We start from the raw sequence: 13,290 nt of genomic DNA on the forward strand, positions 1-13,290 counted from the left end.
TCGTGCATATTCCCTCTTATTTCTCATCGGATTCTTGAATTTTTTGGTCACTGCATCTCTTGCTCGTAGTTTAGAAGAAGATGCATCATTATTCGATTCCAATATAGATGAAAATGATGAAGATGAGGATATGTTGTGGAGTGTTGATAATTCACTCAAGCACCACCACCATCACCATCATGCTCCCTCTCCTCACGGCAGCCGCCGCCACCACAACCGTCGTGCTCCGCCTCCTCATCACAGTCACGGCGGCTCACCAAAAAACCCTCGCCACCATGCTCCTCCACACCACCACCATCATGCTCCTCCACCAGAAAGCTTTTGAAAGAGTATCCAATTAATCTTTGAAGAAAATAAATTAGTATAGTTTAATTTAATTTGCTATCGTATGGAATTTTACATTATGAACTAAATGATCCTTATTTATAAATTAATAGTGATGAGAATTACCAGTGTGCATGTTTTTCTTTTCCCGCTGAAAACTTTATAACGTATATATGTGCATGTGTCTTTTTCTTCAATTTCAACTTAATTTATATGATTTAGTTTAATTTTATGATTATTAACTAGGATTTATTCCATCTAAATAGGGTATATAATTATTTTTATCATTTAATTTATTTTTATTAGCTAATAATATGTTAATAAATTAAAAGTTATGGCATATATTTTTGAAAATTATTTTTTTAAAATAAAAAGTATAAATCATAGTATTATAAATAAATTTTATATTTATAAAGTTATTATTTAAACAATACTAGTTATAAAAGTGGAACATGACGACACACATTAAATCGTGGGACACTGAATCTCATCCCATATTAAAATCGTCAAAATTATTAATTAACCATTCCTACACGAGGAACAATGGATTCCATTATATTGAAGCGATAAAATGGGGTATTTTGTTTTATAATTTAAAACTAAACTACCGATTGATAGACTAATTATTATTATTATGCAAATTAAATTGAAAACAACTAATTAATGCAGGAACACAAAGAGGAAAATTCAATGAGATAAAAATTATACAGTAGTATTTTTTGGATTAATGCCATGAAATCATCAACTTTAGACTTTTTTTTATACTTCCATACGGTTTTATAGTTAGGATCCTAATGTAATCCAACTTTTAAAAAAATCATTAAACAAATACTATTGATTGTAAATTGCCATTAAGAATAGGATTAACAAACTAATTTGCGGCATGCGTTATGTGTCTTTTTCAAAATGAGTCAATATATAATTAATGCTCTCAATGTGTTCTCATTTTGTATTTGGAAACTTCAAATTAAAAACCAATAAATCTTATTAGTATATAAATTCATAATTTTTAAACATGGAAAGAATTAAACTCAAATCGGTGGACTAAATCATGAGAGCATGGGACATTATAATTATAATTCCTATAAATTGGCTCAACTCTTACTCATTTTTCTACCAAAGCAAACCAAACTAAAAAAAAAAAACAAAATGTCCATTGCATACTCTCTCTTATTGCTTCTCGGCCTCTTGGCTCTTGCTACTACTTCCTCACTTGCTCGTGATTTCGAAGGAAATTTAAATTGGAGTGTGGATTCAATAATCAAACCCCACCACCATCATGCTCCCTCTCCTCACCACGACCATGACCACGACCACGATCACAAGCATGCACACCCTCCTCGCCACCATCACCACCACCACGCTCCGTCTCCTCATGGCCACCACGCGCATCCACCGAGACACCATGGGCTTGCTCCTGCTCCTGCTCCGGAGCTCTACTAAGAAAGACTTGAAAGCATATAGTATAGTCGAAGAAATTAGTGAAAGTCCTCTCACATTTTATGTCACAATTAATTAGTTGCTTTTCGTTGTATTAGATTCAAATAAATAAATGCTACTACACTTTGGTATGGCTTGTCCTTGTGTTCTCTATACTTCAAGATTTCAAGTCTTATTTTAGTTCGCATGATATAAGTTGTAGGCTCAATAAAACAACATACATATCTTCGTTCGGTCTAAAGGATTATATTAGATTAATTATATGATATTTTGTTCAATTGATTAAATACAATTCAATATTCAATCTTGAGATGATGTCACATAGAAATAGTATTAGTTTATGAATTCTTGATTTATTTTTATAATAAAATTAATCTCGAGCCAATTTAAATCTCAAATAATCTCAGACTAATTTATTTTCGACACGTATACAGTTAAAGATAACATAATTTAAATCTCAAGATAGAATTTGAAAGAGTTAGTGAACCCTAATAACACATGCGATAGGCTACTAAAACATAATGTGGATGATTTTGTTCCTTCTTGCCATCTTTCGATTATTTTTTAAGTTTTTTCACAATTTGATTTCAATATTTACAATAAAATAAAATTTGCCTCATTCAAAAAATTAAAGTAAGAAAGAAATATTATTCTTAAATGAGTATGTGTACACGTGGAGAGCGTAGGTGTTACTTGATTGACAGTGAAATGCGTGTCGGCATAGAAAAGAATTCGCCGGTAGCTTAGAAACTGAAAATCTCTTCGCCTCCAAATCCAAGTGGTAATGGCGGCGGCGGCAGCAGCTCAAGGACCTTGCCTCAATCACATTTCTAGAGAAACGTCTGATATCAAACGCCTCTCTAAATTCTACATGGAGGTACATCTTTTGCTGATACCCTTCGAGTTTTCACTTTCTTAATTTCGCCAAATTTATGAGTTTTTTAGTAAAAATAGCAAGTTGATTTTTGTGGGTCTTGTGGAATCTTCGAATTTAAGCCAAAGGTGTTGGTTTCTTGGTGTAGATAAGGTTCCGGATAAAATGAAAAATATGTTGATTTTTCACTTGTTAGACTCTTAGGGTTTCGGTTAGTAATTAATCAGATTGTGTTTAATCATTGGAAAATTTAAGCAATTGAATAGTGCAATGAGTAAAAAAAGCGATCTTGATTAGTGGGACCATTTTTTTTTGTTTACTTGTAGTGAAGGTTTTTGGGTTTGAGCAGGTGGAGTCTCCAAAGTTCAAATTTGATCTTTATTAGTGTTTCTTATTTTGTTTTGTTATGTTTTTGGATAATGAAGGTTTTTGGGTTTGAGCAGGTGGAGTCTCCAAAGTCCAAATTTGATCTTGATTAGTGGTTCTTCTTTTCTTTTTGTTTTGTTTTTGGGTAATGAAGGTTTTTGGGTTTGAGCAGGTGGAGTCTCCAAAGCTCAAATTTGATCTTGATTACTGATTCTGTTTTTGTTTTTTTGTTTTTTGTTTTTTTTGGGTAATGAAGGTTTTTGGGTTTGAGCAAGTAGAGTCTCCAAAGTTCGAATTTGAGGTAATATGGTTGAAGCTTGGTTCATCCATGTTGCTGCACCTCATAGAAAGGGACCCCACCGTCATGCTTCCCGAAGGTCCATGGAGCTCCGTGGCGGCTGTGGCAGACCCAAAGAACCTTCCAAGAGGACACCATATCTGTTTCTATGTACCCGAATTCGACTCCTTTGTTCAGAGAGTAAAGGTACACAATGCCTAGCCTCTCTTCTCTGTTTCGCGCAAATAGTGGATTATATCTTTCATTGTGTATGAGAGTATGTGTTTGCAGTTAGTTGTGTGATTGTTATTGTGAATATTTAGAATAATGGTGCTTTCTGAGTTCTATCTAGGACCTTCTTGGCTGAATCAATGTCGTTTTTAGAAGTTTTTGCTTCATTTTATAGTAATTTCGTTGATATATTCGAATAGATAGATTGAAGCTAGCTGCTTTGTGGTATAATTTGTATATAGCTCAGTGGTAGGGCTGTGTTTGATGGCTCAAGAACTTGGCTGGACACTGTAATTATGTCGACAGTTGTTTCGAATTTTCATATTTTGCTTGCAAATTCCCACATATATAAGTACTAAGGATCCCCCTTTCGTAGCATGCACCTTGTACCACTTCAAAACACCGGAAATTCCTAGGTTTGATCTTTGCAAGCTTTGCTTCGCATTGTTGCTTGTTATAAGACGCGGGTATTAGTAAGTGTAGGAATTTCCGGTGTTATTACGATCTTCTTTTTAAGATCAAATGTGATATCTGCAATTTCATTGGTAGATGAAGTTGCTAGTCTTATCATTTGTTGATCTTGGACGGTAAGTTACCTTGAAATTTAGTTTGTTCTTCTGTATTTCTAGGTGTGTTCATCCGTCGTTACAATAATATAAATGGAAGCATATTCCTTTGGTTGATAAATTTATCATGAGAAAATGAGGGATATAAAAAATTTCTCCTTTTAAACCCCTTCTTTGTTATTCTTTATTTTCTACAAAAGAGAATTATATTCTTTCTCATTCCTTCTTTTCACAAAATGATTTGAAGTGAAAGGGAGGAATGAAAAATGGTGAAATTCTCATTCGTAGAAAAATGATGGAGATTTGAAGTGAGAAATTTTTGTTATCCCTCATTTTCTTATGATAAATTTATCCAACCACAGAAAGAGTAACTCAATTTCCAGTTTTCGCTCTTTGCGTTCACGTCTTACGGAAGATTCGCCTATTTTCTTTGAGCAGGATAAAGGAATTCCGGTTCATGAGAAGAGTCAACCAGATGGGAAGACGAAGCAAGCATTCTTCTTCGATCCAGACGGTGAGTCATTCCTCATGCAAAACAATTCCTCTGGTCCGATCCTTCCTTAACGGGATCTTCGTTCTAATATGCAGGAAACGGGCTAGAGGTATCGAGCCAGATGCCGTCACTGTAAACCAGGTGTAGTCATACATGATCCAACGATACTAGTGAGCGAATGGGAACGAAGTGCATCTTAGTTGTTAATATGTTTCCTCTCTAACTAGTAGGTCAGGAATTCGAGTCATCTAGTATGCGTCAGTGTGTGTCCCTCTAGAAAAGAATGTTGTGTAAAATATATGTATGTCCAAAAGGCTTCGATGGCATATCCTAGCTTATGAAAATGTTTTACAATATATCTTCTCCTTACAAAATTGCAAAGACAAAGCTTATCCAAATATAAGAGAGGTTTGATGATTCGAATGAATTTACTGAAACTTCTAAATTATGCTTAAGTATATGAATTATTAATTACAATTTTTAAAATTTATATTGAAATTATTGAACTTTTTAAAAATTTCATTTTACATATTAATTTTAAAATTTATACTGAAATGATTCAATTACAGTTTTTTTTTATTAATTTATTATTTCACTTATTTTTCGATCAAATTTAACACTGAAGTGGCCATATGAGGTTTTACGTATTCAAATTCATTTTAGTAACATTAGTTGAATACTAAAACAATGTCGATTTACAAAGATGGCGGAATGGGGAAATAGCACTATCATTTTAAATAATCACTTCAATATAAAATTTAATCGAAAAATGGATGAAATAATAAAATGAAAAAAAATTAAATAATTATAAATTTATAAAATTAACATATAAAATTAATATTTTTTTATAGTTGTCGTATTTATAGGCAACTTAAGAAAACACATAACTGTTTTTTTTTTGAAGAAAAAAAAACACATTAATGTTAAATTTCCATTAATTTAAAGAGTAGTGATTTTCGGACACTGCAGTGTCCGGACACTGCATGAAAAACCGGTTTTTTTAAGGTTTTTTGATTGAGCCGGTTTTTTGCTAATTTATGGTTTTACTAAAATATCCTTTCCTTAAATTTCTCAACTACTTTTAATCTTTTCCTAAATATATTTTATTTACATTTTTATTTTCTGTAAATTTCGTTTTTTTTTTGCCATTATTTTTTCAAAAAATATTTTTTATTTTTAAATTGTTTTTTTATTTTTTTTATTTTTCTTTTAAAATATTCCTTCCTTAAATTTCTCAACTACTTTTAATCTTTTCCTAAATATATTTTATTTACATTTTTATTTTACCTAAATTTCGTTTTTTTTTTCGAAAAATATATTTTATTTTTAAATTGTTTTTTTTTATCGTTTTTTTATTTTTCTTTTAAAATATTATTTCCTTAAATTTCTCAACTACTTTTAAAATTTATATTTTAGTTGTTTTAAGTGTAAATTTTTATTTTTTTCCAAAATTATGTTTTATTAATTTGTTTCCAGATTTTTTTTATTATTATTATTTAGTTTTCGAAATTAAATATTTTTTTCAAAATTTATTTTTTCCGAAATTAATATTTTAGTTGTTTTAAGAGTAAATTATTTTTTTTTTTTACAAAATTATGTTTTATTAATTTGTTTCCAGATATTTTTATTATTATTATTATTCATTTTTCGAAATTATTTTTTTTTTGAAATCTATTTTTTTCCGAAATTAATATTTTAGTTGTTTTAAGAGTAAATTATTTTTTTTCCCAAAATTATGTTTTATTAATTTGTTTCCAAATATTTAGGGATTCTCTTAAAAATAATCATAGATTTGTTTCCAGATATTTTTATTGTTATTAATATTTATTTTTTGAACTTACATTTTTTTTTCGATTTTTTTTTTGAAATTAATATTTTAGTTGTGTTAAGAGTAAATTGTTTTTTTTTTCCAAAATTATGTTTTATTAATTTGTTTCCACATATTTAAAGATTATACTAAAATAATCCTAGATTTGATTCCACTAATTTAGAGATTTTCATTCTCCAAAGATTAATCCTATATTTGATTCCAGTAATTTAGATATTCTCCTAAAATAATCCTAGATTTAATTCCACATATAATTTATTTTGCGAATGTTATGTTAATTTTTTTATTTTTACTAATTTAGAGATTCCTTTCAAAATAATTCTAGATTTGTTTTCATTTATATATTTTATTCGAATTTTTTTAAAAAAATAACATATTGAAGATGATTTTTAAAAAAAATCAAAATACAATAACAAAAAAATAAAATTGGAAGAAGTTTTTAAAAAAAAAAAAAACCGAAATAAAAGCAAAAGTTGCTAAATTTATGTTAATTATTTTTATTATTACTAATTTTAAAGACTCCCTTCAAAATAATCCTATATTTGTTTTCATTTATATATTGTTTTTTATTTTTTTTTAAAAGAACATATGGAAGATTATTTTTAAAAAAAACGAAATATAATAAAAAAATAACATTTGGAAGAAGATTTTTTTTTAAAAAAACCGAAATAAAAAGAAAAAGGTGTGTTTGCGGGATCTTAACCTGATACCTCAATAATATGTGAGTAATACTTTGCCACCTTGTCTGGTAGTGACAAACGCATTAGTTATGCGTTAGAAATAAACATAAAATGAATCATACTATGGGGCATCGATTGAAAAATTAAATAATATATACTTAGATTAAATATATTATAATAATTGGAATAATACGAATAAAGTTTACTTAATTAATTGAAATAAATTAATGAACTTGAAAAAAAGAAATTGTGAATACGTTGGGATATTGGTCGGAAAAATATATAACATGTCATTGAAGATAATGCATTGTAATATAGCATTGATGTCGATTTGATAATAAGATAATGAACTACTATAGTGTAAATAATGATGTCGAAATAATTATACTAAATGAAATAATGTTGAACTAATTGATTGAATGAAATTAGTGAAGTCAATAACTATATGACATATATATGAAGACAATGTATTATATTTTAGTATTAAACGCGATATAATTATAAGAAATAATTATACTCAACGTTCATCAATTTGAATTTATTAATTCAAATAAATTAGTGAAGTACGTTGATAAAAATAAAAAATAAAAAAATTAATCATACGATGGGATTTTGATCGGAAAAGTATGTAACATATACTTTATTTGATTATATTATAATAAAGTATTGTAATAGATATCACAATAACTAAATAAATCACTATTGTGTGATTAATGAAGTCGAAATAAGTGTATTCAATGGAATAAAGTTGAATTATTTAGTGAATTTGAAAAAAAATGAAATAAATTGAATTGTATAAGATATATATGTAATGAAGGAAATTTTATTAAAAATGAAAGAATATATATGTTGGCCAATTAAATGAAGACATGTATAATATGAAATATATTATAAATGAAGGAATACGTATGTGGGCAATATAAATGATGAAAATTATAAAATTAAATATTATATAAATGAAGGAATATTTATATTGTATAAACAATTGAAGTTGTTTTGCCAAAAATAAAATTGCCTATAATATATTATATTTTAAGTAATGTATATTTTGTCAAAACAATTGAATATGTTTTAGCCTAAAAAACATAAAATTGCATAAAATATATTATAAATGAATAAATATATTACTCAATGGAATTATGTTGTGTAATTAAAAATCTTACTTAAACAAAATAAATCATACGATGAGACATCGCTCGGGAAACTATATAACATATACTTGAAGAAAATGTATCATAATATAGTATTGATGTCAATTTGATAATAAGAAAATGAACTACTATAGTTTAAATAATGATGTCGAAATAATTATACTCAATGAAATAAAGTTGAACTAATTGATTAAACTAAATTAGTTACATTTTTAAAAATAAAATGAATCATATGATGGGAAACAGATCGAAAAAATAAATAACATATACTTTATTAAAGGTGATGTAATAATAAGAAAATGAACTACTACTGTGTGAGTGACGATAAGAAAATTAAAATAAATGAATCAAACGAATGGATTTTGTTTGGAAAACTATGTACCATATACTTTGTGAAGTCGAAAAAATTATATTCAATGAAATAAAGTTAATAAATTATTTGAAATTAATTAGTGAATTTGGAAATAAAATTAACATATAAAACTATTTAACATATACTTGAGGGAAATACAATGCTTTATTGAAAACAATTAAACGTGATATGTCAATAAGCCAATGGACTGCTATACTATAGTTTAACGAAGTCGATATAACTATTTGTTATAAAATTATGAGTTATTAATTAATTTAAGTTAAATTTGTGAATATAATATATAAATAAATGAAATAAAGTGAAATGATTCATACAATTGGATTTCGGCCGCGACACTATTTAACATATTTTTGGATGAGAAAGAATGCATTATACGATGGCATTTTGCAATGTATTGAAATTAATTATTGGCTGATTTAATTTTACTTGGATATATTTTGGAGTGGTTTTTTAATTGATTTTCAAAATAATAAAAAGGTCAAAAATATCAAAAGGCTGATTTGTTTAGCGAAAAAAAAGGAAACAAATATCAAAAGTCACCCATTTAAGGGGCATAAAAGATTCGAACCTGCGACGTCCGTTGTATGTAAACGATACTTTGCCACCTTACTCGGCGGTGGCAGCCGCAATAGGTTGTCGTTGGAAATCAACTTATCTACAATTGTCGCAATAAATAAATAAATATTAATATTATATATAGGCTACAAATTAGAATATTAAATACGATCAAAATAATTTTTAATATTAAGGGGAAAATATGGGTCTCTTTTCATTTCGCAAAGAAATATTTCTGAAAAAAAAACCCCAAAAAAATCGAATTTAAATTTTGGATAAACATAATTCTTAATCAAACCCTAATATGGATAGATGTCCAAGTGGATTTTTTTTTAATTTGTCAAACGAAAAAAATTGAAAAAATGGCAAAAAAAAAAAACAAAATTTAGGTGAAATAAAAATGTAAATAAAATATATTTGGGAAAAGATTAAAAGTAGTTGAGAAATTTAAGGAAATAATATTTTAAAAGAAAAATAAAAAAACGATAAAAAAAATAAAAAACAATTTAAAAATAAAATATATTTTTCGAAAAAAAATGGCAAAAAAAATGAAATTTAGGTAAAATAAAAATGTAAATAAAATATATTTAGGAAAAGATTAAAAGTAGTTGAGAAATTTAAGGAAAGTATATTTTAAAAGAAAAATAAAAAAATGATAAAAAAATAAAAAATATTTTTCGAAAAAAAAATGGCAAAAAAAAAAACGAAATTTACAGAAAATAAAAATGTAAATAAAATATATTTAGAAAAAGATTAAAAGTAGTTGAGAAATTTAAGGAAAGGATATTTTAGTAAAATCACAAATTAGCAAAAAACCGGCTCAATCAAAAAATCTTAAAAAAACCGATTTTTCATGCAGTGTCCGGACACTGCAGTGTCCGAAAATCTTTATTGTTATTTAAATCAATATCATCGTATTAGATATGCGACCTAAATTCTTGGTCAATGAAACTTAAATGATGTTGTAACATTCACATCCTGTCATCCACTATAAAATGTGATAGACCTTATTCAATTTCTCTCATCACACAAAAACAAAATCAATAACAAAATGCCTCGTGCATATTCCCCTCTTATTTCTCATCGGATTCTTGGTTTTTTTGGTCACTCCATCTCTTGCTCGTAGTTTAGAAGAAGATGCATCATTATTGCTCGTAGTTTAGAAGAAGAATACATACTACAGAGAAATCAATGTGAAACAGAATTAAATAGAGATTGAAAGAGTTACTAAATAAAATATATAGAAATTGATTTCATCATTTATTAAAGTTTAATTTACCTGATATAAAAATAATTGAAGTAATAAATAAATAAATAGAATATACACACACATATATATATATATATGTGTGTGTGTGTTTTTATTAGAACCTCTTCCTATATATATATATATATATATATAGGGATGGGCTAAAATAAGAGCATTTCTTAAAATATAAAATAAGAATCATTTTCAGCCCTTAGATCATCAAGATCTACGGTTGATTCATAATCCTGTGGGATGGATTTATGGTCCTGAGTTCGAATCCCAAAGGTAGCAAAAATTTATTTTTCACAATTCATATCTTTATACAGCGAATTCATACGTGTTCTATATAAAATTCATACATTAAAAATTGCTCTTATTTCTTATTTTAAGATGTGCTCTCACGGTAGCCCACCCCTATATATATATATATATATATATATATATATATATATATATATATATTTGTGTGTGTGTGTGGTTCCTCGTCGGAGATTGTATAACTTGTGTTCGAATAAGAAATGCCTCGTCGGAGAAAGTGGATTTTGGGAAGGAGAAGAGTGGGTGTGGTCGGTGAATTGGAGGAGGGATTTGAGGGAAAGGGAGACTGGACAGGTGGAGGAACTTTTGAGACTTGTTGCTGCTTTTGTCCCTTCTACAGGTTTAACTGATGGATGGAGTTGGAGGGCAACTACGGACGGTAAATTCTCAACAAAGTCGGCTTATGATTTGGTGGCGGCTTCCAGAGAGGCGCAACAAACTCAACCGGCTGAGATGGCTATGGTTTGGGAGGCTCCAACATCGCACAAAGCCAAGGTGACGGCGTGGAGATGTCTTAGAAATCGTTTGGCTACCTGTGACAACTTGACAAGACGACAAATTCAAATTAGCTTGGAAGAGAGAGGATGCAACGCCTGCGTCGCTGGAGAGGAGACGACGGAACATCTGTTTCTTCATTGCCCGAAAGCTTCGGCGGTGTGGGACCAAATCTTCCAATGGTTACATATCAAAACGGCAAATCCTAGAGGAACTCTTCATCACTACATTTCCTTCATCTCTGCTGCCAAAAAGAAGAAAGGAAGAAGATTGCTAAATGCGTTATGGGTGGGAACGGTTTGGACGCTTTGGTAAAAAAGAAATGAGAGTCGTTTTCAAGGAAAGATTTGGGATATTGAGAGACTAGTTTTACAGATCAAGGGTAGACTTTGGAGTTGGAATGAGGTTTATAAAGTTTTGGATTTGAGAATCCCTTTCACCATGTGGTGCTCAAAGGGTTTCAATCTTTCTTTCTTGTTTTGATTGGCATCCCTGGTGCCTTGCTTTTCATCTAAATAAAAAATTTATTTTACTGATCAAAAAAAAAAAAAAAAAATATGTGTGTGGTTCCTAGTTCTCTCATGTTAAAGGCTAAGATGTGGTTCCTAGTTCTCATGTTAAAAGAGGTTTTTATTAGAACCTCTTCCTATATATATATATATGTGTGTGTGTGTGGTATCTACCTTTAAAAATGCTATATGTACTTAAATTTGCCCCAAACTATATTAAGTATAAGAATTCAAATACGAGGGAAAAAATGAAAAAGACTTATTGGGAATGAAGAAAAATATATCTAGTAGACATTTATCTTCTATGTAAGAGTTGCAGATGAGATCCTTTGTCCCAGAATGTAGTGTGTATTGTGTACTACCGTGTACCATTTTTAATTTTTTAATTTTATAATTATTTTTTATAAAAATAAAAATTAATATTATATTATGAAGTCTAATTAATATTTATCTCTAAAAATTGAAATTTAAAAAATTATATATCCTAAGTTTGAATTAATGAACCCAAATAATCTATTATTAATTCAAATAAAAATAATTATAAACCCTAATTGAATGAGTGAACTCTTGTAAATTATTTTTATATTATATTAAAGCATAATAAATTAAAATTAAATAACAAATAATTAAAAATTATAATGAAATTAAGAGTGGTACATACTACATTTGGGGAAGATGATCCCATTTAAAACTAAACTAAACTAAACTCTGATCCCACCAATAAGAATTTAGAACTGAAACATATGAGAAGATCTGGATAAACCTTTTCACAGAAATATTTCAGACGGGCATTGTCAGCTTCCACTATATGATATTATCATTCTTTATGAATGAATAAAAAGAAAAGAAAAAAGAAAATGAAGTTCTTTTGCAAATAAGAAAATGAAGTTCTTAATGCTGCTATTATTAAAACTCAATTGATGGTGGCTTTATCAGGCCCATGTAGAAAGGTAATTAAGACAACAGGTGTTGTAAAAATTTCCAGATATTAAGCTTTATTGTGATAGTTATAATCCGCGAAAATCTCACTTTTTGGGGAGGAAGAAAATCGTGATAATTTATAAAACTCACAACCGTATTTAATCAGTAATTAGGTTTGTGTATCTCCAAATTTCTTCCATATTTCCTCGTGGTGTTTTACTCTCGTCTCAGGTACTTCACCTCCTCTTCATTGCACACTAATATGGTGTGTAATCACTGAGATATGCACAAAATTGATATGCTAAGTGTTGTGTTGAGTTGAAATTCTTGTTGATAATTCTGGATTTTTACGTTTTGTCTTATTTTTGGCAGCCTTGAGAATCTCAATATAGATTACAATAGCTGCTGTATCGGCGGCTTCAATGAGGAAAAGAGCGCGGCTTACAGAACCTAAGGTTTACTTGTTTTCATGTGATTATTTAGTAGTAACTTTAAATGGTAATGGATTATGACTAATCACTTCTCCGAAATTAAAGTCATAACTTTCAATGAACTTTATTTATTAGGTAACGTACACACACTTTAAGATTCAATCGAAAAGTTATCAGCATACAAATATTGCATCGACACAATTCAATAA

General features: G+C 28.5%; 1 protein-coding gene across 2 annotated transcripts; it reads left to right on the top strand.

Moving 5' to 3' along the window:
* The first annotated feature begins 2,287 nt into the window (after positions 1–2,287).
* LOC130991466 (lactoylglutathione lyase-like) lies at positions 2,288–4,966 on the top strand. Of its 2 annotated transcripts, XM_057915708.1 has the most exons (4): positions 2,288–2,641; positions 3,261–3,488; positions 4,517–4,592; positions 4,667–4,966. In XM_057915708.1, exons 1-4 carry the CDS (start codon positions 2,549–2,551, stop codon positions 4,705–4,707), a joined length of 438 nt encoding a protein of 145 aa, XP_057771691.1. In that variant the 5' UTR covers positions 2,288–2,548; the 3' UTR covers positions 4,708–4,966. The 2 variants fall into 2 exon arrangements, with proteins under 2 accessions (XP_057771691.1, XP_057771690.1); XM_057915707.1 differs by having other exon boundaries at positions 2,419–2,641; positions 4,517–4,966.
* Positions 4,967–13,290: the final 8,324 nt, after the last annotated feature.

The sequence above is a fragment of the Salvia miltiorrhiza genome, chromosome 7 (genome assembly GCF_028751815.1).
Source record: "Salvia miltiorrhiza cultivar Shanhuang (shh) chromosome 7, IMPLAD_Smil_shh, whole genome shotgun sequence".
NCBI lineage: Eukaryota > Viridiplantae > Streptophyta > Magnoliopsida > Lamiales > Lamiaceae > Salvia > Salvia miltiorrhiza.

What these genes read in the sequence shown, in the direction of transcription:
- LOC130991466 (XM_057915707.1), top strand. Translation starts at nt 2,549, where the DNA reads ATGGCGGCGGCGGCAGCAGCTCAAGGACCTTGCCTCAATCACATTTCT. An exon ending in TCTCTAAATTCTACATGGAG is followed by an intron (nt 2,642 to 3,260) that starts GTACATCTTTTG and finishes TGGGTAATGAAG; the next exon opens with GTTTTTGGGTTTGAGCAAGT. An exon ending in CCTTTGTTCAGAGAGTAAAG is followed by an intron (nt 3,489 to 4,516) that starts GTACACAATGCC and finishes TTCTTTGAGCAG; the next exon opens with GATAAAGGAATTCCGGTTCA.